Below are 11616 nucleotides of genomic sequence, written 5' to 3' on the forward strand. Positions count from 1 at the left end.
CTAATATGTGATCTTTATGATCTTATTTGCGTTAATCAATACATCATAAATGAAATAAAAAGAAATGAATTGAATATTAGGTATACGTCAATGAGACAGCAACTTAAGATGATCAAAAAAGAAGAAACCAGGTCAAAATTCTTTTCATGTAAAGCAAACCGACGCTAGATTAAAACTGACGAGGAAAGGGAAAACCGGGGTCACTGAAAGCTTTATTATTGTGAAGTCAAGGTGGTCGAGTGGTCTAGCGCGTCGGATACAGTGCAGGCGATTTGGTGTCACGATATCTCAGTAGCATTGGTTCGAATCCCGGCGAGGGAAGAACAAAATAATTGCGAAAGCAAATTGACAGGTCTAACATTGTTGGACTGATGTTAAGACGAGTTGTATATATACAATACAATACAATACAATAGTTTTTATTGTCAATCAAGGACGCCCTAAGAGAGCAGAATTACAAACAATTTATTACAATGATTATTATTAATTCCTTAATGATATATAATGACAAACTATAGAATAGAGAAAATAAACACAAAAGTAAAATTAAAACCGCAGATATTTATATATATTCAACATATAAAAATGTTATTAAACTGTTTATGGATACCATTAGTGCCATAAAATTTAAATTTGGTCTATAAATGATTCACTGAGTCAGTAAATTAGCATCATTTACACTTTTTTTTTTATCAAATTATCCCTCTCAGTCCAGAGACTGATTATTAAATTACATAGGTGTTTCAGAACTTCTAGATTCTCACAACCCATTAGCCATATAAACATGTTTTCATTAATACATTTCTTTAGATTAAGATAAGAAATACAAAGTTCTTCAATAAATGTTATTCTATGTTTCTTATTTTTTGCATCGTAGGAGAAAGTGAATCTCATCTTCCAGCTCCTCCTCGCAAAGTTTACAAATACGCTCATGAGCTGGGATGTTTCTGTGCCTCCCTGTTTCAATTGAAAGTTGATGGTCCCCAATTTTTAGTTTTGTTAATGCCTGCCTTTGTTTAGAGTTTAGCAGGTTTAAATAGGGTTCAAAATTTAAATTTGTTTTGAATAAACGAAATGTACGAAGTTTATTTTTTTGGTTATTAACACTTCTTACATCATTAAAAATAAAGTATTAGCTGTAAAAATGAAGATTGGTCAAACATGACAAGTGACGAAACTTGCCACAAAGTAAAAAGTCATGTAATTCATAATGAATTTAGAAGTAAGGGTCTAGATACTCCCTGTTCAGTCTAAGATAGTAAGAGTTTGTACCAGATCTAAGGATTATGGTTGCAGTCAAAATGAGGACGACCCAATGAAGAGATAAATTTTGAAAATGTTACAGAATCTAAGTTATCTGATGATGTAATCAGTATAATTATCCAATGAAAAATAGATGAAGTTAAACCAATATGGGCAGATGTATCCCACATGAGTCCTGAAGTTAAATTTTATTGGTCAAGATTAAATTCTTTAATTCTTGTCAATGGAATCTTATCAGCCGGCAAGCCAGTGACGCAGGAGAGTTCCTCTAGACGTTTTTGATCACGTGATTTAGACGTAAACAAAATGACGTTTCTGAATTGCAAAATCGGGGATGAATTTTCAGTTTTTGCTCTTTATGTGTCGATTCTATGTTGGTATTCAAGCATCATAATGTTTACTTGGAACATTGTTTATCTCCGTTTTAAGCGATTCCGCTCAGAATTCACAATGTGACGTAAAAATGATGTCCTGACAAAAGTTGAATCAGTATTTTCCGGCGTTGACACCCTAGAAAATAGTAATTTATTCCCTTAAATCGTGATATGCTGGTCGTATTCATTTATTTTCAGTAGAAAAATGATTACAGATTGTGTTTATGTTAATAAAAGAAGGATATTTGTTCAGGGATGAAAATGTGTCAGTTATCAGTGCCAGTCCTAAAGTCAGAATTTGACTCGAAGCGGTAGGAATCCCGGTCTTCGTAACACCTCTAGATTTTCCCTAATACTCACGAGAAAAATACGTTTCCCTGATGATGCCCGAAATGAAAGAATATTATTCCTCTTTCTTAAATTTCTTTCAATATAATAACCTTCTATGGTGTTTTGTTACATATTTGGCACTGAACAGTTACTCAAAATTTAATTGGGACAACTGTTGGTATTTATTTTTCCTTTTTAAGCAAGACATTAGGACACAACCAATTTTGAAAGTTATAAGAATATTATAATTTTTATGATTTCCATATTTTTAGTACAGGTACACAAATGTTTTGTTTATTGTTTATTTGTTCTTTTATCAAATTCACTATCAGTTTCAACTTTACCCAGGCTAAGAATTTGTACTCATGCATATTGATTTTCCCACTCTCTGATATTCAAGTTCTGGGTTTTTGTGTTGTCATGTTGTATATATTACTTTTGTGTGTGTGTGGTGGGAGAGGGGGGGGGGGGGGCTGTGAAATTAATCTGTCATTTGAATATTGTTTTTTTTTCTATGCTTGAATGTACAGCAATATTTGGTTAGTAAATAGAATTAATTTTATGAAGATCTAGGAAATATCTTCTCAGGAACAACCTTTTTTATTGAGGTTCTTTCCAGCAGTTCACATTCTTTTCTGTGTCTCAGCCAAAATCAACCATTAAGTAGACTTAAGAGCAAATAATAGTAGGCAGTACCTTTAGAGCTACCATGTAAATAATTACTCATAAAGCATGTCAGATTTTACAAACAACATTGACATTAACTATCTTGAATGTCATATAATATACTAGTCAACCAATAAAAACAGAAGCCAGTGAGTCTCTTGAAATCCAGTTTTGTACTGTCTAGTTATAGGCATCAATTGAATAATGTCTTGTATTATGATAAGATTTGCAAGAATTTGGTCTGTTATAGCTCATCATATGGTATGGGTTTTGCTTATTGTTGAAGGCAGTTCAGTGACCTTCCTTTTTTACTTTCTCATCCTTTGGTCTCTGGTGGACTTTTTTTTCAATGGCAACCATACCACATTCACCTATATCTATAATAATGATTGAAATGGTAAAAAGTTCTTCTTATTATAGACCAAAAATTTTTTTCTTCACAATTCCTTTAATTTCACCAAAACAGACTTAATTACCAGAAATATTTTTTTTATGGAACAAAAGTATTTCTAGGATACACAAACTTTGGTTTATGATTAAAATATATCAAATACAGCAATAGTTCACATCCATTAATGAGCAGGTTACAATTGATTTTTCCAATCTTAAGATATAGAAGCAGAAAAAAGCAGCCAATACATTTTTAAACCAATTTCAAAGTCTTAATATCTACCAGGTTGCTGAGATTAACTTCAATTGTCGTATAAAGTTGGTGTGTACTCATTTTCTAACAACTGCTGGATATTTCTTAAATATGCATGTATGTATTGATGAATACACAAAAAGAAAACAAGAATGAGAATATATGATGAACAATTTATTGAACTACAAGAAAATTGTAAATTGAAACACATGGTACTGTACACATCTTATACAACTTGCCACATTTCAGAAGATCACCTAAAAAGAGCCAAATATCTGTTGGACCAAATAAGAGGTTTATTATTTTTCAAATAAAACACAAAAAAAAAGTTATGTTTGTCCTGTCTTAGTAATCTGGTCACAAATACATGTACATGATGTATGAAAAGAAGATTATTACATCAATAAATAATGAACTGGTAATATTCACAAAAAAAGACTGAATGACCAGCATTCACAGTAGGTACTAAAGGTGCAATACCAACTTTCCCAAGACGGTAAAAAATGACCAGCATTCACAAACAGAGGTACTAAAGGTGCAATACCAACTTTCCCAAGACGATATAGAATGACCAGCATTCAAAAATAAGACAACACAAAATATTACCTGTATCATTAAAACATGAAATAAGATACCAAAGAATGACATGTAATAAGCACATCTTTCTAGGTAAACACATGTTTGTGTTAACTATACTAAACATTCAATCTTTAAAAACTTCTCTCCTTTGAACTCTCCTAAGAATATCTTGTAATGTATTAAATTTTAAAAAAATTTAGCACATTTAAACCTCTTCAGATTTTTATTAATTTAATTTTGTCTCTCATCAGAAGAAAATTATGATTTTCCAAGAATTTAAAATTTATTTTTTTAAAGTGGCAAATTACATAAACATTTAGAGAAAAATACTATGCAAGATATCATATATCTTATTTTTGATTAAAATGTTCATTCACTATCCATGGAAAGTCATTCAAAGACAGCAAACCAATATCTCTATATTCCAATTCACTTACCTAAAATAAAAAAGATAAAAGAACATTTTATAACTTTTTGCAAGGCAAGTATCAATATGCCCCTCTTATTATCATGTCATGCAGACAAATATAAGAAACTGCTTTGCTTTCATAACTTTTTCATTTTTAATCCAACAACACCATCAGTTTTTTTTATTCAGATTAGCTTGATAAAAGTACAAGTTACAAGTTGTAAAACCTAGTAACTGATATACATATTTATAAACATACAATGATATTCAATTACAAGAAATTACAATTCAATCCTTATCAATAAAAAAATAATATATATTTACAAGGCCTTATTCTTTTAACAAGTAAGAAAACTCTCAGATCTTTAGTCCATTCAAATCATATAATAAGTAAATGTGTACTTCTAATCAATATTGTTAAAAGTTTCTAGTCAAATTATTGGTGAAATTGCATTAATCTCTGTACTGATTAACAAGATTAAGTCCACATTCAAATATATTTGAATGTTATATGTTGCTATTAATAGGCAATTGTATAATTAACATTGATGATATACTTTGCCGTGAAATTAAGCGATAACATATTTTGCTGTATTTTCAAACTCATGTATCTGCCCTTTCCATTTTTATATAATATACATACCTTTATTATCTGTACATCCAACATAAAATTTTCTCTCTTTGATAAAGATTTCAATAAATCAAGCACCTAAATACCTGAAATGCACAAAAAAGATGAGGTTCAAAAGTAGAATTAACAGAAAGTGAACAGGGGAACTTGCAAATTAAGTGATAGGAATTTGAAAACAAAAAAATTGTTAAACAAGACCAAAATGACTAATGAATATTAATAAAATAAAAAAATATCAGTGAATATTATCAATTTTACATGAAAGTTATATACAAAAATGTACAAAAAACATAACTCTTTAATCCTAAACATTTATACACCACAAAGTTATCATATTATTTCATACAAATGCAGTTTATATAACTGAATCAAATAATACTGACAATCAAGATTTCAAGACGTGCACATTGTTTATCAAATTTTGGTTCAAGGCTTCTCCATTGAAACATTCTTTCAAAATAGAATTGTTATTTTCAGTAAAAGCAGAGGTTGGGTATAGATTATTATGACAGAAAGCCAACAATGCAAATTTCCAGAACATCAAAAACTAAATATGCAGAACATTAAAAGAATACCTATTACAATATTTCAAGCTTGATTCCACTTTTCATCTGAAAGCACTGTGTCTGTGATAAACTGAACCGATTTGCCATTAAAAACATTCATGAAAGTATTTTTGTCTGAAAAGGAATAAAAATTAAATCTCTTCAGTACTGAAGAGCCAATAATCATCTGTTTGATCAAGTTGCTCTACTAATCCATCTAATTCAGGTTGTTAAACTTCAACTGGATCTTCAAACTCTTCTGTGTCATCTGAAATGACATCATCAAGGTCAATAGACATATCAAGTACTTGATCTCCACTATCTGGAACATTAAAACAGTCTAAACATTTACAACCTGGACCACAAAAACCATCACAGTTTTCATTTTGTGCCTTTCTACATTTACACCTATTTGTTTTGCATCCAGTCTTACATCCACACCCTTTAGTATACCATTCTACAGTTTTCTCGACTTTCTGTAAATTTAAAACAGTGTCCCAAACAATTCCTAATCTATTATCAGTGATTTGCCATCCACATTTTGACAAATCAGATAGTGCATGGGTATTGCTGGTGCTCTGACTCCAATAATCAAACACCCAGCAACAGCGCATCCAGTGTAGTTTGTGGGCTTCATGGTTTGGCATCATTTCCACTTCAGTGACCACTCTTTCCCACAGCTTTTCTCTGATAGCTGAAATAAAACATATATGTTTTTCATGTAAGTCCCCCTCTAAAATAGAATCAAATAATGATTTAGGGATAGAATAAGGCTGAAATGCAGCACGATGTTTACTAAAATAAACAGAACATATCAACCAGTATAATGAAAAAGGCCATTATGACCATGAACATCTGAAAAGCTTCCATTTCCTACAATGAAAGAGGCATGCTTTCTAAATACATAAAAAAATGTCTTCTTACCACAACCTCTGAAATATGACACACAATCACATCCACTATAGATAAAAAGTAACTGCATACATATCAAAACACTGTCAATTCCCTGCAAAAGCGAATCATTTAAAGTAATACACTTTACAAGTTTGTCCATGGAAAGAAATGAATTGTTGTATGGTGAATCTCTCAACTGCACATATACATTTTTATTTAAATCAGATACAAGTGGCAAACCTATAAAAAATACATCAGTATCAGGGCTGTAGATTATGACTTGATCTGCTGTTGTTACTGATGCATGTAACCATACTCTAGTGTCTGCCTCTTCATGATTGCCAGATGCCAAGTCATAATCTACCACCTGACCCTTTAATATGGAAATTGCTCTGTCTTTTCTGTCATCGTCAAATCCTCCAGCTGTAACAAAACAACATTGGTTAGTAGAGAAATAAGTCAATGAAAGAGATAAAAAATATTCAGGCCTAAAAAAAAAATATTTGTGTTTCCGGTAACATCCTTTTCAAAAAAAGGGTAGGTAGGTATTTTTTTTTTTTTTTTTTTTTTTTTTTTTTTTTTTTGGGGGGGGGGGGTGCGATCGTCAATACGGATAAGCCCTAGTTGTCATAAGTGAATCAAGGTTAATCAAAGAACTATGATCTTTTACAATGACTATGTTTTATATACAATATATAGAAACAAGGAATGTAGACAGAGGGATGGACATATAGGGTTATTATACTATATAACCCTAAACAGATGACTATTGAAATTGGTGTCAGAACATTTAGAGACAAGACAATATAGACATGTGAAGCTGTTATTTCTGAAGAACAGAGAACATCTGTCAGACCTTCTGTCCAGAGATTAACTATTAAAAGAAAACAAAATACATTTTTGTAGATTTTAAAAAATAAAGAAACATTCTTAACAACACTTGTCATCTATGTAACAGTTTCATTTCCTGTTGCCATAAGGTCTCTGTACAATAGCAGTTAGTCCACGATTTTCACAATTTTCACAAATGGGTAGGACAGTTTTGTATTTTTTTCGAAGTTCAGCACTAACTTCAGCACCCTCACTGGCACAAAAGCAACAAATATCTGGCTGTCCTAACCCACTTCCATAATATGACAATTCAACAGCCACTGCACATGTAAGGCCTGGTCTGAAAAATACGTTTTTCAAGACTGACTGGTTAGGGTCAGCCAGTTCTGCCCCACACGAATAATCATATTCAGATATGTTCAGAGCTATAAGGGTTTGATGTCTCTCAGTAAGTCTTGTTTTTGAGTAATAAACTCTGGATTTTAAGCATTCAACACATTTCACAACACCACGTGCATTCTGGGAGGTAAAAATCGACGCATGATAAGTGTCTTCTGTGCATGTGGTTACTTCCTGAGTATCATCTGCATCATCATCCTGCAAAATAAAATAAATATTTTATTTTTAAAATATCAGAACATAGGGAATCTATTTATTACAAAGTTCGCCTTGTTTGCCAAGATATAAGTAAAGTGAATAAGTACCCGTTTTAAAAGTGCATATAGTTACTCAGAGTCAGATATAAACCTTTACCGGGTCAATAAACCATTAAATGTAGGTTACGACTGTCATGATGACATATTAAATTCAAACTTGATGTTGACAGACCTGTATGAAAGTTTAAATGACCCTAGTACATAAAGTTGTTGAGATATGGAAAGGTAGGACATACACATTAAAACATAGGCAAAGTCTGAATGTAAACCAAGTCACTTTATATAGGAAGATATACAAAAATAGGAGATGTGGTGTAATTGTCAATGAGACAACTCTTCACAAGAGACCAATGGACACAGAAATTAACAATTATAGGTCACCGTATAGAGTCAACACAGAAGTGTCAATAGAATAAAAGGACAATCAATGGACAAAATACAAGCCTTGCAATTACCTTTCAGTGTCAGAGAAAAGTTTTACTTACTTGTGTCTGGTCGTTTATCTCTGCCTCCACACTTCTTTTAGCCTTTTTTGTCTTAGAGGGAGCTTTATTCACAACCTTAAAGGTTGGTCTGTCACTCTCACTGGTATCTGTACCATTGACTTCTTCATAGGGTTTTAAATGTTCTTTATAATTACACAAAACTGGATCTGGCAGCCAATATAGAGCTTCATCAGATAAAATGGAAGGAATGCAACATACAGGGTTCTGACATTTCCTTATTTGAAACAGGTACTGTCTTTCACGACAATGGTTTTCTTTCCAAGTTTGGTAGGACTGAACTTTATCAGTATGGGTTTTAACAAGCTTTTTTAAGTCTAATTCAGGAAATAGTTCTCGCAAGTGTCGCTGGAGTGTATCAATCTCAATATCAGTCATTGGATCTGAAACTGCAACTGGTTGGTCCTTCAGTTTCAACCTTGAAAATCTATTTCGAATCAAAGACTGCACTGGTTCCACTGATTCCTTATAGGCTCCTTTAAGCTCTGGCTTTTTTTCTGCTTCAGTTCTTATGTCTGCCATACTTCCACATCTTTTCAGTAGTTTTTCAGTTGCATCATCAGAGCGTTCTCGTCCTAAAGCACAATTTTGCAGTCCTAAGTTGAGCAAGGACATAATTCGTTCTGCTGGATTTCGCCAACTATGGCCTGGTGCACAGCGTGCAAGGATAAGCATGTCTAGGTTGAGTTCTTTAAAGATACATATCGCTGCACATTGTACACTTTGGATTGTGTTTCTATGATCTACGCCTCCATCGGTGTATTGCATTATGATGTTCGGGTTTTCTTTGTCGGACATGGTCTTCACTAAAGATGAAGCATGACGGAATGGATTTGATGCCTGAAATATCGAGTCATTCACTGTCACCAGGACATCACCTCTAACAAATGATTCTTGAACAGTCCTAGGAATGGATGCATTTAATGTCACAGATGGAGTAAGAGAAACTTTGTTCATATCATGATCACCAGCAACAAGGGTTGTGTTAGTTGGGGCTATTGTGACTCTACCTCTTACACCTGAGCTTATTGCAAATCCAGGCTCTCCAACCTTGACCTTAGCTTTATCATCGCAAAAAAACAAGTAAATGTTTACATTCTCAGCTTTCAGATCTATAGCCCTCTGCTTAAAGTACTTCAAGAGGGCATTACAGTAGTGCTGCTCAGGATGGCTAAGCCGTAATTGTCTTCTTTGAATTTTATACTGGACGTCAATTTTTGAGGTGAAATTCCATGCTGTGCGTGCAAAAGGGTTTCTTGGCGCAAATTGTAACCTAACAAGACTTTTAGAAGGTATTTGTGTATTCTCGGGACATTTGTCTTTTGTTCTTTCCATCAAATCATTGAGTGATATCCATTCTGATAGGTGGGCATTTCCCTGTCTTCTCTCGTCAGCGGCAGTTACTTCCTCAACAATTTGTGACATATTGGTGAAAAAAACATCAAATGTGCCATTTGGACGGCCATTATTGAGTTTACGCAAGTCTGCAACCAAGCCTTTTTCACCCAAAAAAATAAGGCGTAGTCTTTCTTGTGTATCTTGATGGTTTGCTTGAGAGGCATCAAGGGTAAGTTCTTTGTAAATAAAACTGACAATCATACGTGATATGTGAGCAATATTCTCGAGTTTCTCCTTGAAAGCTCTTTTCTGTGCTCGTGTATGATATTCTTTAAATTTTTCTTGGTTTTGAAGAACTGATCGAGCTGCATCTATCAGTTTTTGAGGCTCTGATCGATTATCTTCAACCTGAGTAAAACCCACAGTTGTGATGATAGAACTGCCTGGACAAAATCTGAAGATATCAACTGGAAAGGTTAATTGAAGTTCTTCAAGAAATCTATGCCGCTGCATATTATTTTGAAATCTACTAACTACATGGACATTCTCATCAAAGAGCAGCATGGTACCAATTTCTTTTGATAGCAAGTCATCATTCAAGAGATTATACTTTTCTTTCATTCCAAAAGATACTTTCTGTCGATGTTCAACTGTAGTAAATTTACCAACAGTGCGAACAGGGTGGTCCGTCTCATTATTTCTTGTGACTACTTCCAGCTGTTCATGCAAGTGGTTTTTGTAAACGTCAAGACAGTTTGCAAGACTTTTAATATCCTCATGTGCCTTACACCATGCAGGAGTACTTTTCATAACAGGCTTCATTAATACTGAGTACAATGCTTGACTGTGGCTTTCAAGTTGATCTGCTGACAAACTAGGTGTCTTCATTTTTTTTCTTTTTGTATCGTTGATGTCTTTATACTGTTCATAGCATAAAGGGAATGAAGTAACATTACTCTTATGTCTGGATGCTGCGTTGATGGTGTCGATGTGATTTGTAACATACCACAAGGCATTGCACAGTACCTGGAAAAGAAGATTTAATAAAGATGTAAAACATGAAAGCATAATTCAGCGGTTTATATCAAAGATTATGCTGTACGGTTTTGAACTGTTTATTTCAGCTTTTTCGACAGATTTATGCCTCTCAGGTTTTTGTGACAAATATAATATCAGAAGGGTTTCATATTAAAATTGGAAGTTACTCTTTCATATAAAATTGAAAACAGAAAATAGTGAAATATATCTTGACTAGTTCAAATAAGTATTATACTATGTATATGCTTTTTATACCAGCACATTCAACAGTATTCAATTTTAGACAGTTTAAATTTGCTCTTTTATATCCCTAGACAAGGTGTGATTATTAAATGTCAGTGCTACAATTTGACAATGTTCCTTAAAGACAAAGTTTAAAATTTGCAAATATATCCTACAATATATGTATATACAGTACATGCAGTATATGAGAGAGTATTAAACCAACACCAAATATGCAAGAAGTATATTTACAGAATACACTTTTTTTAATACATTGCTATACATATTAATAAGTATTTGATAAGTATATACACACCATAGCCCTTTTTTAGAAACTGTATTAGTACAGAAGCATTAGTAAAAGCAGTGAATCTTTTTGAAAAGTTTAGTATCAGATTTCATAGACGGAAAAAGATTACAACAGATGAGATGAAAAACAATCTGTTTCTTAACAATGAAAACAGTTTCTAAACAGGAAAGACTTTTAATAAAAAGGGTTATATAGAGAAGGAGCTTGTGAAATCTACATATTAATGCAGCAGATGTTACATCATAAATAAATGAATACAATACCTCAAACTGAAAAAATATAAATTAAGGCACTCATTTCAATATTTCAACTCAAACTATTAAAGAAATAAATTCAACTCTTCAGTACAGTTATTTTTCTTGAGTAAATGTTCCTAGTTCTATT

At 32.7% G+C, this 11616-nt stretch overlaps 1 protein-coding gene across 1 annotated transcript; it reads right to left on the bottom strand.

The window, feature by feature from the left end:
• Positions 1-6376: 6376 nt before the first annotated feature.
• LOC143074329 (uncharacterized) lies at positions 6377-11055 on the bottom strand. The gene is made up of 2 exons (XM_076249837.1): positions 8307-11055; positions 6377-7762 (listed from the first exon to the last, which is right to left on the bottom strand). The coding sequence occupies exons 1-2, from the start codon at positions 10728-10730 to the stop codon at positions 7295-7297; spliced, it is 2892 nt and encodes a 963-aa protein (XP_076105952.1). The 5' UTR covers positions 10731-11055; the 3' UTR covers positions 6377-7294.
• Positions 11056-11616: the final 561 nt, after the last annotated feature.

This window comes from Mytilus galloprovincialis, chromosome 1 (assembly GCF_965363235.1).
Source record: "Mytilus galloprovincialis chromosome 1, xbMytGall1.hap1.1, whole genome shotgun sequence".
Taxonomy (NCBI): domain Eukaryota; kingdom Metazoa; phylum Mollusca; class Bivalvia; order Mytilida; family Mytilidae; genus Mytilus; species Mytilus galloprovincialis.

What these genes read in the sequence shown, in the direction of transcription:
- LOC143074329 (XM_076249837.1), bottom strand. Translation starts at nt 10,730, where the DNA reads ATGCTTTCATGTTTTACATCTTTATTAAATCTTCTTTTCCAGGTACTG. An exon ending in AGATAAACGACCAGACACAA is followed by an intron (nt 7,763 to 8,306) that starts GTAAGTAAAACT and finishes TTTATTTTGCAG; the next exon opens with GATGATGATGCAGATGATAC.